Here is a 14,744-nt window from a genome sequence, read left to right on the forward strand (position 1 = left end):
AGGCGTTTAGAAAAACGCTTGTCCGGATAAGTATTGTGTTTCTGGATGGATTCTCTGAAATCAGAGTGGTCCAGAAAAGTGCTTAATTTACGCTTGGGATACAGGAAATGGAATTTCTCCTGCTGTGCAGCTGCCTCCTCTGCAGAAGGAGCTGGGGGAGAAATATCCAACAGCCTATTGATGGCCGCTATCAGGTCATTTACCATGGCGTCACCATCTGGCATATCCAAATTGAGTGCGGCGTCAGGACAGGACTCCTGATCACCCACCTCTGAGTCATCATATAGAGACCCTTCTCGCTGAGACCCTGATCCGCGTGATGACGTGGAGGGTCTCTCCCAGCGAGCTCGCTTAGGCGGACTGGGACTGTCATCGGAGTCAGAGCCCTCAGCCTGTGATGCCTGGGACCCCCTTGAATTACGGATTAATTCCAGCTGAGGGGGGCCGGGGAACATAGACACAGCAGTGTCCATGGTCTGAGCAACTGGCCTGGACTGCAAGGTTTCCAGGATTTTTGCCATAGTCACAGACATTTTATCAGCAAAAACTGCAAATCCTGACCCCGTTACCGGGGCAGGGGTCGCAGGCGACTCTGCCTGGGCTACCACCACCATAGGCTCTGGCTGACGAAGTGCCACTGGGACTGAACATTGCACACAATGAGAGTCGTTGGAGCCTGCTGGTAGATTAGCCCCACATGCTGTACAAGCAGTGTAAGCAGCCCTTGCCTTGGCACCCTTGCGTTTTGTGGATGACATGTTGTTGTCTCCCCAGAGTAATATAGGGTATACAGCCAAGAAGCGACCAAACAGTGCAGTATATATAAGTATATATAAATATATCTGGTACAGCGAAACAGTACACAAATATAACACTGTGGCACTAGTGGGGCCGCACGTATGTGCTGCTTACCGCCCGCTTAGCGCGGGTGTGTGGTCGCCAGAAATCCCTAGCCTGGGTCCCCCAGAGCCTGCGTCCGTTCTCCAGCCAGACTGCATGTGTATAATGGCTGCCGGCGTCCTGGGGAGCTGCAAGCCTGGGGGCGGGCCTAGGGCGTGCACAGTGAAAAGGCGCGAAGCCTGTGTCCTACTGTGCTCAGTGAGAGGGCTGGAGCATGTAAATCGTGCTCCAGCCCTCGGCGCTGCCGATTAAACAACGTCTCTCCCCTACCCTGATTGACAGGGTGGGGGGCGTTAACGAAGCGGAGCTAGGCCGCAGAAAGACCGGGAACTAAAGTTAGAAGCGCCGCCGCCGTAAAAGCGCGGTCGGCGCGTCCCCGGCGCACTACAAGTCGCAGCTGCGCCGCCGCTCCAGGGGCGGTCGGCGCGGCGATCCACACACATAAAGTCCCCCAGTAATCTGCGGGGACTATAAGCCCAGCGCACAGCGCTACAGTCCCCGGCGCACTAGCACACCCAGCAAGTCTGGGGTGTGCGTGGCCTGTCATACGGGGACACAGAGTACCTGAAAGTTGCAGGGCCTTGTCCCTGAACGGCACTCCCGCTCCACATCCAGCAGGTTCTATGGGTCTGTGGATGGAGCCCGGCCCCAGGGCTTGGTGGCCGGTAAGATCCCACTTCCTCAGAGCCCCTCAGGGGGATGGGGAAGGAAAACAGCATGTGGGCTCCAGCCTCCGTACCCGCAATGGGTACCTCAACCTTACAAACCACAAGTGGGGTAAGAAGGGAGCATGCTGGGGGCCCTAGTATGGGCCCTCTTTTCTTCCATCCGATATAGTCAGCAGCTACTGCTGACTAAACAGTGGAGCTATGCGTGGATGTCTGACCTCCTTCGCACAAAGCAGAAAACTGGTGAGCCAGTGATCCCACTGGGGGTGTATAGCCAGAAGGGGAGGGGCCTTACACTTTTTAGTGTAATTGCTTTGTGTGGCCTCCGGAGGCAGTGCTATACACCCAATCGTCTGGGTCTCCCAATGGAGCGCCGAAGAAAAATCTGTTTGGCGGGCTGGAAGAAAATTCTATCCTGTAGCCGTGGGAGATGATATCCCGCACCCACTGATCGGAGACGTGTTGAAACCACACGTCGCCAAAGTGGGAGAGCCTGCCACCGACCAAGGACGTTGCTGGCGCAGCCAGATAGTCAAGAGGAGGCTGCCTTAATGGCAGCGGCTCCTCCGGTCTTTTGAGGACGCGGCTTCGCGCGCCAGTTGGGTTTACGATCCTTGGCTGCGGTAGTGGACGAGGTTGAGGGCTTAGAGGGTGACCAGTTAGAGGAACGAAAGGAACGAAACCTCGATTGGTTCCTGCCCTAGACAGGTTTCCTGGTTTTAGTTTGTGGCAAGGAAGTACTCTTCCCGCCAGTAGCTTCCTTAATTATTTCATCCAGTTGTTCACCAAACAGCCGGGATCCAGCAAAAGGGAGACTCTTAAGGTACTTCTTAGAGGAAGCGTCTGCCTTCCACTCCCGAAGCCACAAGATTCTGCGGATCGCGAGGGAGTTAGCGGAGGCCACCGCCGTGCGGTGAGAAGCCTCCAGAATGGCAGACATGGCGTAGGATGAAAAAGCCGAAGCTTGAGAAGTTAAGGCATCCAACTCAGGTATAGAGTCCCTGGTGAGGGAATGTATCTCCGCCAGAGAGAGAGAGACTGCCTTAAGAGCCCACACTGCCGCAAAAAAGACGGGGAGAACGAGGCTCCTGCCGCCTCATATACAGACTTGGCCAGAAGGTCAACCTGGCGGTCAGTGGGATCCTTAAGAGAAGTGCCATCAGCCACAGCTACGACTGTGCGGGCTGAGATTCTGGACACCGGAGGGTCTACCTTTGGAGACTGGGCCCATTCCTTAACCACCTCTGGTGGAAAAGGAAAACGGTCATCAGAACTACGCTTCGGAAAGCGTTTGTCAGGACAGGCCCTGGCTTGGTGACAGTGGCCTGAAAAGTGGAGTGGTTAAAAAACGTACTCCTAGCTCTCTTAGGTGAGGCAAACTGGTGTATCTCTACCAGAGAGGCTTGTTCCTCTGACTCTGGTGGATTGAGGTTCAGTACAGAATTAATGGACGCAATCAAGTCACTAACATCCGCCTCACCCTCAGACAAGACAATGGGGTACATAGAGGTAGCGTCTGAGCCCACAGTAAAAGAATCCTCGCCCTGCACCTCGGCTCGTGAATCAGAGCCGTGGGACGAGGAAGGAGAAGGGTCCCTGCGTCTCCTTTTAGGGGGACGGTGTCCTAGGACATGCTCTGAGAGCTCTGCAGAGCTCGGAGCAGCAGAGGCGCCCTGAGAAGAGGGCTGATGCATGGTCAGCAGAGTCCGGGACAGCTGTCCCTGGAGTCGGCAAAAGACTGGGAAATAGCTTTGGAAAAGGATGCTACCCAAGCCGGGGGATCAGCCACTGGGGCTGGAGCGGCCGGAGGAACCCCTGAGGAGGCTCCAGGCTGAGACACAACCATGTTAGCACAGGCATCACAATGTGGGTATGTGCTTGGCTCTGCAGAATGAGCTTACAAGCAGTGCATATAGCGTACAGCTTTGCAGCCTTGCTCTAGTGCAGACATGCTGCTGAGGTGGAAGCTCTGCAGTAAGAATACACTCCTGTAGAATGTCCTGAGAGTGTAAAATAAAGCCCACAACCAGAGGTTGTGGCTTACCAGACCGCTCTCTGTGTGCCCTCCGGATTCCACAGCTCGGACCCCCAGTAAAGCGTCAGCCTTCCTAGAAAGCAGCAGGTTCAGCAGCCAGCGCCGATCAGTGTGATAAACGCTGAGAAAATGGCGCTGGGAGGAGGAGGGGGGGGGGGCGGAGATTAGAAACCGGAGGGCTAAGGAGAGATGCAGGGGAGGGAAACATCTCCTCAGAGAGGAGTGTCCTCCCCTCTGCTGGCCGGCCGGTGGGCGGCGCCACTCTATTCCCCTGCATGAATGACATGCAGGGGAAGATGAAACCGAAACTAGGCCCAAACAGAAGCCGGGGCCTAGATTTTAACATGCGGCCGACGAGCAGGCACCCTCGGCGCGGTTCTCAGGGAAAACCCCCAGAACCGGCCGGAATTTACAGTAAAGACAAAAAACATACTTTCCCCCTAATAAAAGTACCCGGGACCCCTGAAAAACGTCTCAATACTTAGCTTTTGAGACGCAGGGCCAGTCCCTGAGGGGGGGTTAAACGCTCCTTCCAGCAGGAACCAGACAGGGCTGCGGATGGAGACCGGTCTCCTGCAAGCAGAGAGGACCGTGACGGCTCCCACTTCAAACCAGAGCCTCTCAGAGGATGTTGAAGGAGCGCGGCATGTGAAGGCTCCAGCCTTGTAAAGTCAACCTTAACAGCACCGCCGACACAGTGGGGTGAGAAGGGACATGCCGGGAGTCCAGACTGGACCCGCTTTTCTTCCATATCTTTAAAATCAAAATAAAAATGAAAAAAAAAAAAATCAGAGAATGCATGTGTGTGTGTGATCCTCCTGACACAAAGCATTGAACTGGTTAGATTGTCATCCAGGGGGTGTATATAGCCCGGAGGGAGGAGCTACACGTTTGAGTGTAGTACTTTGTGTGTCCTCCGGAGGCAGAAGCTATACACCCATGGTTTGGGTCTCCCATAAGAAACGATGAAGAAAGTATTCATCCAAACCAGGGCATCTTATCTGAGGCCGACTGGCATGACTTTTTCAGCAGTCTATAACCTGTCACCACATTTCACCTATCAATATGGGCAGATTCCCTATAAAAAGGGAGCAATATAGTCACACTATTCTGCAATGGGAGGTGTGGACAACTGGTGGCATCACATCGAACACGTGTGTGAGCAGCAGGTATCCAGTACCTATTGTATTTGACCAGGACAAATGCCAGATACCCGCTGCTCACTCATGCAAGCCGGCATATTTGTAGACATGATTTCACTGGCCCTTACCACCTGATGTGGAAAAAGTGACCGTGTATAGGGTATAGGGGAAGCCCTTAAAACAAACCTGTGCAAATGAAAATAAAAAACAGCTTATACTTACCTGCCGAACCGCAGCTCCAGCGATGACTGCCCGCATCCGCTGCCACTTGCAGGACATTATATCATACAAGTGCTGAAACCAATTAGCGGCTGCTGTGCTCGCACCCCTGGAATGGCACCAGTATGGGAGGAGACTATAAGCAGGGGTTTGTTTTCCCAATATGACCTGTGTTTACTATAGGAGGAGTGGAAGAAGGGAATTTTGTTACTTACCGTAAATTCCTTTTCTTCTAGCTCTTATTGGGAGACCCAGACGATTGGGTATAGCTACTGCCTCCGGAGGCCACACAAAGCACTACACTAAAAAGTGCAAGGCCCCTCCCCTTCTGGCTATACCCCCCCGTGGTATCACGGGTTCTCCAGTTTTAGTGCCAAAGCAAGAAGGAGGAAAGCCAATAACTGGTTTAAACAAATTAACTCCGAGCAACATCGGAGAACTGAAAAACCGTTCAACATGAACAACATGTGTACCCGCAAACAACAAAAAAATCCCGAAGGACAACAGGGCGGGTGCTGGGTCTCCCAATAAGAGCTAGAAGAAAAGGAATTTACGGTAAGTAACAAAATTCCCTTCTTCTTCAGCGCTCTATTGGGAGACCCAGACGATTGGGACGTCCAAAAGCTGTCCCTGGGTGGGTAAAGAAATACCGCATGTTAGAGCTGCAAAACAGCCCTCCCCTACGGGGGTGTCACTGCCGCCTGCAGGACTCTTCTACCTAAGCTGGCGTCCGCCGAAGCATAGGTATGCACCTGATAAGCTTGGTGAAAGTGTGCAGACTGGACCAGGTAGCTGCCTGGCACACTTGTTGAGCCGAAGCCTGGTGTCGTAATGCCCAGGACGCACCCACGGCTCTGGGTGAGTGGGCTTTTAGCCCTGAAGGAACCGGAAGCCCCGCAGAACGGTAGGCCTCTAGAATTGGTTCTTTGATCCATCGAGCCAGGGTGGCTTTAGAATCCTGCAACCCCTTGCGCGGACCAGCGACAAGGACAAAAAATGCATCGGAACGGCGCATGGGCGTCGTGCGGGAAATGTAGATTCTGAGTGCTCTCACCAGACCTAACAAACGTAAGTCCTTTCCATACCGGTGAACCGGATGAGGACAAAAGGAAGGCAAGGATATATCCTGATTAAGATGAAATGAGGATACGACCTTAGGGAGAAACTCCGGAATGGGGCGCAGCACTACCTTGTCCTGGTGGAACACCAGGAAGGGAGCCTTGGATGACAGAGCTGCCAGCTCAGACACTCGCTGAAGCGATGTGATCGCAACGAGAAAACGCCACCTTCTGTGACAGGCGAGAAAATGAAACTTCCCTCAGAGGCTCGAAAGGCGGCTTCTGATGAGCAACTAGTACCCTGTTGAGATCCCATGGATCTAACGGCCGCTTGTACGGGGGTACGATATGACAGACCCCCTGTAGGAACGTGCGCACCTTAGAAAGACGTGCTAGACGCTTCTGAAAGAACACGGATAGTGCCGAGACTTGCCCCTTAAGGTAGCCGAGCGACAAGCCCTTTTCTAACCCCGATTGCAGGAAGGAAAGAAAAGTAGGCAATGCAAATGGCCAGGGAGACCCTCCCTGAGCCGAGCACCAGGTTAAGAAAATCTTCCACGTTCTGTGGTAGATCTTAGCAGAGGTGGACTTCCTAGCCTGTTTCATGGTGGCAACGACCCCTTGGGATAATCCTGAAGACGCTAGGATCCAGGACTCAATGGCCACACAGACAGGTTCAGGGCCGCAGAATTCTGATGGAAAAAACGGCCCTTGGGACAGTAAGTCTGGCCCGCCCGGTAGTGACCACGGTCGGCCGACCGTGAGATGCCACAGATCCGGGTACCACGATCTCCTCGGCCAGTCTGGGGCGACGAGTATGACGCGGCTGCAATCGGATCTGATTTTTGCGCAGTACTCTGGACAAGATTGCCAGAGGTGGAAACACATATGGGAGCCGGAACTGCGACCAATCTTGCACTAAGGCGTCTGCCGCCAGAGCTCTGTGATCGCGCGATCGTGCCATAAATGCCGGGACCTTGTTGTTGTGCCGAGACGCCATTAGGTCGACGTCCGGCACCCCCCAGCGGCGACAGATTTCCTGAAACACGTCCGGGTGAAGGGACCATTCCCCTGCGTCCATACCCTGGCGACTGAGGAAGTCTGCTTCCCATTTTTCTACGCCCGGGATGTGAACTGCAGATATGGTGGATGCTGTGTCCTCCACCCACATGAGGATTCGCCGGACTTCCTGGAAGGCTTGCCGACTGCGCGTCTCTCCTTGGTGGTTGATGTATGCCACCACTGTGGAGTTGTCCGACTGGATTCGGATCTGCTCTCTTTCTAGCCACTGCTGGAAAGCTAGTAGGGCAAGATACCCTGCCCTGATTTCCAGAACATTGATCTGAAGGGTGGACTCCTGCTGAGTCCACGTCCCCTGAGCCCTGTGGCGGAGACAAACTGCTCCCCACCCTGACAGACTCGTATCTGTCGTGACTACTGCCCAGGATGGGGGTAGGAAGGATCTTCACTGTGACAATGAGGTGGAAATACGCCACCATTGCAGAGAGTCCTTGGCCGTCTGGGAAAGGGAGACTTTCCTGTCCAGGGAGGTTGACTGCCCGTCCCATTGGCGGAGAATGTCCCATTGAAGTTGGCGCAGATGAAACTGCGCAAAGGGAACTGCCTCCATGGCTGCCACCATCTTCCCTAGGAAGTGCATGAGGCGCCTTAAGGGGTGCGACTGGCCTTGAAGGAGAGACTGCACCTCTGTCTGCAGTGAACGCTGCTTGTTCAGCGGAAGCTTCACTATCGCTGATAGAGTGTGAAACTCCATGCCGAGATACGTTAGTGATTGAGTCGGTGACAGAGTTGACCTTGCCAAATTGATGATCCACCCGAAAGTCTGGAGAGTCTCCAGCGTAACATTCAGGCTGCGTTGGCATGCCTCGAGGGAGGGTGCTTTGACGAGTAGATCGTCCAAGTAAGGGATCACCGAGTGTCCCTGAGAGTGCAAGACTGCTACCACTGCTGCCATGACCTTGGTGAACACCCGTGGGGCTGTCGCCAGACCGAATGGCAGAGCTACGAACTGAAGATGGTCGTCTCCTATCACAAAACGTAGAAAAAACGTTGGTGCTCCGTAGCAATTGGCACGTGGAGATGGGCATCTTTGATGTCTGTTGAGGCAAGGAAATCTCCTCGAGACATTGAGGTAATGACGGATCGGAGGGATTCCATCCGGAACCGCCTGGCGTGCACATGATTGTTGAGCAGTTTTAGGTCCAGAACAGGACGGAAGGAGCCATCCTGTTTTGGAGCCACAAAGAGATTGGAGTACAAACCCTCGCCCTCGTTCCTGAGGGGGGACAGGGATCACCACTCCTTCTGCTCTTAGAGCGTCCACCGCCTGCAGCAGGGCATCTGCTCGGTGGAGAGGTGGGGCCGTTCTGAAGAATGGAGTCGGAGGACGAGAACAGAACACTGTCCTGTGCACGTGAGCACAATGTCCGCCGCCCACCGGTCTGTGACCTGTGGCAGCTAAATGTCGCCAAAGGCGGGGGAGTCTGCCATCAACCGCGGATGCGGAGAGAGAGAGAGAGAGCTGAGAGTCATGAGGAGACCGCCTTGGTAGCGGTTCCTCCGGCTGCCTTCCCTGGGCGTGATTGAGCCCGGCCGGAATCTGAGCCCGTCTGAGGTTTTGTAGCCCTTTTGCGCGAGGACAATTGGGACCTGCCCGAGCTTGGGAAGGACCGAAACCTCGACTGTACTTTTAGGACAGCATTAATAGGGTAAGTCGCAGTGCAGACATTGCGGGGTTACGGACGCCTCTGCGGTACAGATGTACATGTGCTCAAGGCCAGCTGCGCAAGAACAGCTGAACAGGTTAGGTTGCCTATACGGCTGTGAATGCCGGAGCAACCGACACGCCGATAGCCTCCTAGACAGATTTCAACCAGAGTCCATCTGTCTGTGAATGGCAACTGTAAGTGAAGCCCCATCTCCAGTGCAACTATGTCTCTAGACGCAAGCCTGGAGATTGGAGAATCCACCTTTGGACCCTGGGTCCAGCGCTTGACCACGTCAGGGGAAAAGGGATAACGTGTATCTTTAAAAAACGTTTGGAGAAAACGCTTATCTGGTAAGCGTGGTGTTTCTGGACTGCTTCTCTGAAGTCAGCGTGGCCAGAAAAATACTCAATATCCGTTTGAGATACTAAAAAGGGACTTCTCCTGCTGTGAAGCTGACTCCTCCACTGGGGGAGCTGAGGGAGAAATATCCAACCTTCCATTGATGGACGCTATAGGATCATTCCGTATGACGTTACCATCCGGTGTATCCGGATTGAGAGCGATGTCAGGATCAAAGTCCTGGAGAGCTGCCTTATCATACAGCGAGTCCTCCTGGGACCCCCCCGTTCCAAATGAGGTTGGTCAGGAAGATTGCCCATGGCCTGTCTGGACTGCAAGTCTCTATCTTATGACAATATATCTGTCGAAACTGCAACTCCGTCCCTGTCCTTGGACTGGGTTGACAGGTGGTTTCTTTGGCCACGACTAGTAGAGACCCCGGCAGACGAAGTGCTAGAGACCCCGGCAGACGAAGTGCTACAGGGGAGCATGCACACAATGGGACGGTGTCATGAATAGCATCCCATGTAGTAAAAACAGCACTGAAAATCTGTGTTGCTTTTTTTTTTTTTTTTTGCCGCTGCCGACTAGCCATCTAGAAGTATATAGCCAAGAATGGTGACCGTACAGTGCAATGTATAGCATACAAGCATAAAGTACAAATGAACACTGCAGCACAAGCAATACAAGCAGCATAGAAGCCTATGCCCTGGCACCCCTGCTCTTCTGCTGCTGTAGTCAAGTCATCTAGGGGAATATAGCCCAGAAGAGTGACCAGACAGTGCGATGTATAGCATACAAGCACAAGTACAAATGCACACTGCAGCCCATGCAATACAAGCAGCATAGAAAAAAACCTGTGCCCCAGCACCCTTGGTTTTCAGCTGCTGTGGGCTAGCCATTCCAGAAGAATATAGCTAAAACTAGCGACTGTACAGTGCAATGTATAGCATACAAGCATAAACACAAATGAACACTTCAGTACGTGCAATACAAGCAGCATAGAAAGCCTGTGCCTTAGCACACCTGCTTTCCTGCTGCTGATGTGTCGCTCTCCAAGCGTGCATATAGCGACCTATGCAGTTAAAATACACATGTACACACTGCAGTATATATTGGGGTCAGCACTATGTGTGCCGCTTACCGCCCGCCTATAAGCGGGTGCATGGTCGCCATAGTCCTGCCTGGTTGCCGAAAGTCCGAGCTCGGACTGCGGTAATGGCTGCCGGCGTCTTCCCCAGCTCGTGTGAGGAGGGGCGGGCCGTGGGCGTGCCCCAAGTCAGAGCGGGAATCCGGCGTCCGACAGTGTGCAGTGAGAGGGCTGGAGCATGTAAAAAGGCTCCAGCCCTCGGCGCTGCTGATTGCTCAGCGCCTGTCCCCTTCCCTGAGTGACAGGGAGGGGGCGGGAACGAAGCGGCACTAGGCCGCAGAAGCCGGGGACCGGATTTATAAAAGCGCGGTCGGCGCCCAGTCCCCGGCGAACTACAAGTCCCAGCCGCGCCGCCGCTCCCGGAGCGTCCGGCGCGGTAGTTCCCAATACACAAAGTCACTCAGCAAAGCTGCAGTGACTGTAACCCTTTACCGTCCCCGGCGCACTAGCACACCCAGCAAGTCTGGAGTGTGCTGTGCCTGTGTGTCCGGGGACACAGAGTACCTGTAATGGTGCAGGGCCATGTCCCTGAACGGTACTCCAGCTCCGTATCCAGCAGGTTCAAATGGGTCTGTGGATGGAGCCCGGCGTCAGAGCTTTGAGGCCGGCAGGATCCCACTTCCTCAGAGCCCCTCAGGGGGATGTGGAAGGAAAGCAGCATGTGGGCTCCAGCCTCCGTACCAGCAATAGGTACCTCAACCTTACAACACCATCAACGGGTGAGAAGGGAGCATGCTGGGGGCCCTATATGGGCCCTCTTTTCTTCCATCCGAAATAGTCAGCAGCTACTGCTGACTAAAATCTGTGGAGCTATGCATGGATGTCTGACCTCCTTCGCACAAAGCTTGAAAACTGGAGAACCGTGATACCACGGGGGGGTATAGCCAGAAGGGGAGGGGCCTTGCACTTTTTAGTGTAGTGCTTTGTGTGGCCTCCGGAGGCAGTAGCTATACCCAATCGTCTGGGTCTCCCAATAGAGCGCTGAAGAAAACTAATTGCAATAAGAGTCAAAACTTGATCAAATAAATTAAAGGATATTAAGGAATGAGTTAAGGTTTTTCTCTTTTACATTTGTGTATTTTCAGTGTTTTGTCAATTTTAAGAAATGTGCATTTTTAAAAAAAACACTATCCAAAATTCTTAGGTCTAGGAAGGAATATACAGAAAAAAGGTTGGGCAAAATGTATTAAGTATATGACCAGCAAGTCATTAATTGTTACTTAGCGCTTCTTATCACCAAGCAACATGCACTTCCAACCGGAGGAAACAAAACAGGAAAATGTTCATTAACTCACAGTGAATGTAAAGTGGTAGGAAAAGGATTCTGCTCCATGTTGGGCGTAAGATCAAGTTAAAAATAACTAACATTCTGATTACCTGGTGGTGGGAATGGAGGAGGAATGAAGCCTTCAGGTTTAGGTGCCTTGCACTGGTTACACTCTGTCCGCCAAGCAAAATTCTGGTTTCCACAGTCCCTAATAAAAAGGTAAAAAAATAAAAATAATGAAGACTATGCTTTTTTTTTTTTTAATATAAATTGAGGTGGAAAAAAGGGGCATTCCCATCTGTAAGATCCTATCCCAATATGTAGTACACATAATATTAGCAAATACCTCCAATTAGAAATGTAGTAGAATTCTCCTGATATAGCCATATCTCTTACCGCATGTGCAGGGTATTGCAGCCTAGGTATCCATAGTTACAGCCACAAGCAACTGACTCACTATATGATTGGACATAACCATGGGTACCCAAGCTGCAATTTCCTGCACATAAAGTGAAATGGCTCAATCAAAAGAACTATACTACATTTCTAATATTATCACACCTACTACATATTGCCAAAGGATCTTGAAGATGGGAATAATCCTTTAAAATATATAAAAGCTTACGGGTTGGGACACTGCCAGTCTCCAGCTCGGTGCTGTACATTTGGGCCACCAACTGGAGCTCCCCTCGGTGCCCGTGGCCCTCTGGGCATGAATCCACCACGTTCACCACCTCTGCCACCCATTCGCCCCATGGGACCTGCAGGATAAGTTGCAGATTGTATTAATTTGACACAAGTGAAACAAATTAAAACAGAAAAGACATTTGCAAATAAACCTAAGTGACAAATCTAACTTACCGCCTCTAAGGAGTGGGGGATGACCGCGGCCTTCACGAGGCAGCAACCCGCCTCGCATGTTACCAAGAAGGGACTTCTTGCGGGCCAAGGCCACTTTCAATTTGTTCCCCTGAAATTCTTTTCCTTTAGTGAAAAATGAAAATTTAATCCATTTAAAATATTAACTTTTTAATGAGCAATAAACATGTAGGATAACGTAAGACGTATCAAGAATCCAAGATTAATAGCCATTATTGAGATACATAAATTTCCCCCTTCCTCCCTAACTAAGATCTCAAGGCAGCTGCCGTCTCAATGTATGCAATGATACACCATTTTGAAGTTTAGCAATTCCTTAAGCCTGTGTATAATTAAAAGGATAAAAAACAAAGAAACCCAAAAAACTAATAATTTCACTTTTAGACACAAATACGCCATAACATTTTTTTATTACTATATTTTCAAAAACTCTCCCCTTGCCCTATTCGGCCTGGTGCCATAGTTAACCATTAAAAACTTAAATCAGTACTGGCAACCGGCACTTAGCAGTGATCACAAGGAACATTACAACTGCAGTGACTGACTGTTGTAGTCTTCCCTATGCTGCTTACGAACTGGCTCATGGCTCTGCTGCTGGTGTTCATAGCCACAAAAAGCTGCTTACTCAAGGGCAGCAGGTAATCTTGGAAACAAGGACATTCAAGTAAAACCGATATATAGCGCTTCATAGAACAAGCTAAAGGGAATTTTGTTTACTTACCGTAAATTCCTTTTCTTCTAGCTCCAATTGGGAGACCCAGACAATTGGGTGTATAGCTTCTGCCTCCGGAGGCCACACAAAGTATTACACTTAAAAGTGTAAAGCCCCTCCCCTTCTGCCTATACACCCCCCGTGCATCACGGGCTCCTCAGTTTTGGTGCAAAAGCAAGAAGGAGGGAGAGTTATAAATTGGTTTAAAGTAAATTCAATCCGAAGGAATTTCGGAGAACTGAAACCATTCAACATGAACAACATGTGTACCCAAAGAACAACAGCCCGAAGGGAACAGGGGCTGGTGCTGGGTCTCCCAATTGGAGCTAGAAGAAAAGGAATTTACGGTAAACAAAATTCCCTTCTTTGTCGCTCCATTGGGAGACCCAGACAATTGGGACGTCCAAAAGCAGTCCCTGGGTGGGTAAAATAATACCTCGTAATAGAGCCGTAAAACGGCCCCTACCTACAGGTGGGCAACCGCCGCCTGAAGGACTCGCCTACCTAGGCTGGCATCTGCCGAAGCATAGGTATGCACCTGATAGTGTTTCGTGAAAGTGTGCAGGCTCGACCAGGTAGCCGCCTGACACACCTGCTGAGCCGTAGCCTGGTGCCGCAAAGCCCAGGACGCACCCACGGCCCTAGTAGAATGGGCCTTCAGCCCTGAGGGAACCGGAAGCCCCGACGATCGGAAAGCTTCGATAATTGGTTCCTTGATCCACCGAGCCAGGGTTGATTTGGAAGCCTGTGTCCCTTTACGCTGTCCAGCGACAAGGACAAAGAGTGCATCTGAGCGGCGCAGTGGCGCCGTACGAGAAATGTAGAGTCTGAGTGCTCTCACCAGATCTAACAAGTGCAAATCCTTTTCACCTTGGTGAACTGGATGAGGACAAAAATAGGGTAAGGAGATATCCTGATTGAGATGAAAGGGGGATACCACCTTAGGGAGAAATTCCGGAACCGGACGCAGAACCACCTTGTCCTGGTGAAACCCCAGGAAAGGTGCTTTGTATGACAGCGCTGCCAGCTCGGACACTCTCCGAAGTGAAGTGACTGCTACTAGGAAACCCACTTTCTGCGAAAGGCGTGAAAGAGAAATATCCTTCATTGGCTTGAACGGTGATTTCTGAAGCCATCAGCACCCTGTTCAGATCCCAGGGTTCTAACGTACGCTTGTAAGGAGGGACTATATGACAAACCCCCTGCAGGAACGTGCGTACCTGTGGAAGTCTGGCTAGGCGCTTCTGAAAAAATACAGAGAGCGCCGAAATCTGTCCCTTAAGAGAGCCGAGCGACAAACCCTTTTCCAGTCCGGAATGAAGGAATGACAGAAAAGTGGGTAAGGCAAATGGCCAGGGAGAAAAACCCTGAGCAGAGCACCAAGATAGGAATATCGTCCACGACCTGTGGTAGATCTTGGCGGACGTTGGTTTCCTAGCCTGTCTCATAGTGGCAATGACCTCTTGAGATAACCCTGATGACGCTAGGGTCCAGGACTCAATGGCCACACAGTCAGGTTGAGGGCCGCAGAATTCAGATGGAAAACGGCCCTTGAGACAGCAAGTCTGGTCGGTCTGGCAGTGCCCACGGTTGGCCCACCATGAGATGCCACAGATCCGGGTACCACGACCTCCTCGGCCAGTCTG

General features: G+C 51.7%; 1 protein-coding gene across 2 annotated transcripts in view; it reads right to left on the reverse strand.

The window, feature by feature from the left end:
- The window catches only part of EWSR1 (EWS RNA binding protein 1), a 129,996-nt gene that overhangs the window by 16,825 nt on the left and 98,427 nt on the right, over positions 1-14,744 (reverse strand). For both annotated transcript variants that reach the window (XM_075319983.1, XM_075319982.1), the window contains exons 13-15: positions 12,369-12,491; positions 12,133-12,268; positions 11,618-11,715 (exon numbers count right to left, since the gene is read on the reverse strand). In XM_075319983.1, coding sequence (XP_075176098.1) covers positions 11,618-11,715; positions 12,133-12,268; positions 12,369-12,491 — 357 coding nt within the window. The remainder of the gene's footprint in view (positions 1-11,617; positions 11,716-12,132; positions 12,269-12,368; positions 12,492-14,744) is intronic.

The sequence above is a fragment of the Anomaloglossus baeobatrachus genome, chromosome 1, assembly GCF_048569485.1.
Source record: "Anomaloglossus baeobatrachus isolate aAnoBae1 chromosome 1, aAnoBae1.hap1, whole genome shotgun sequence".
NCBI lineage: Eukaryota > Metazoa > Chordata > Amphibia > Anura > Aromobatidae > Anomaloglossus > Anomaloglossus baeobatrachus.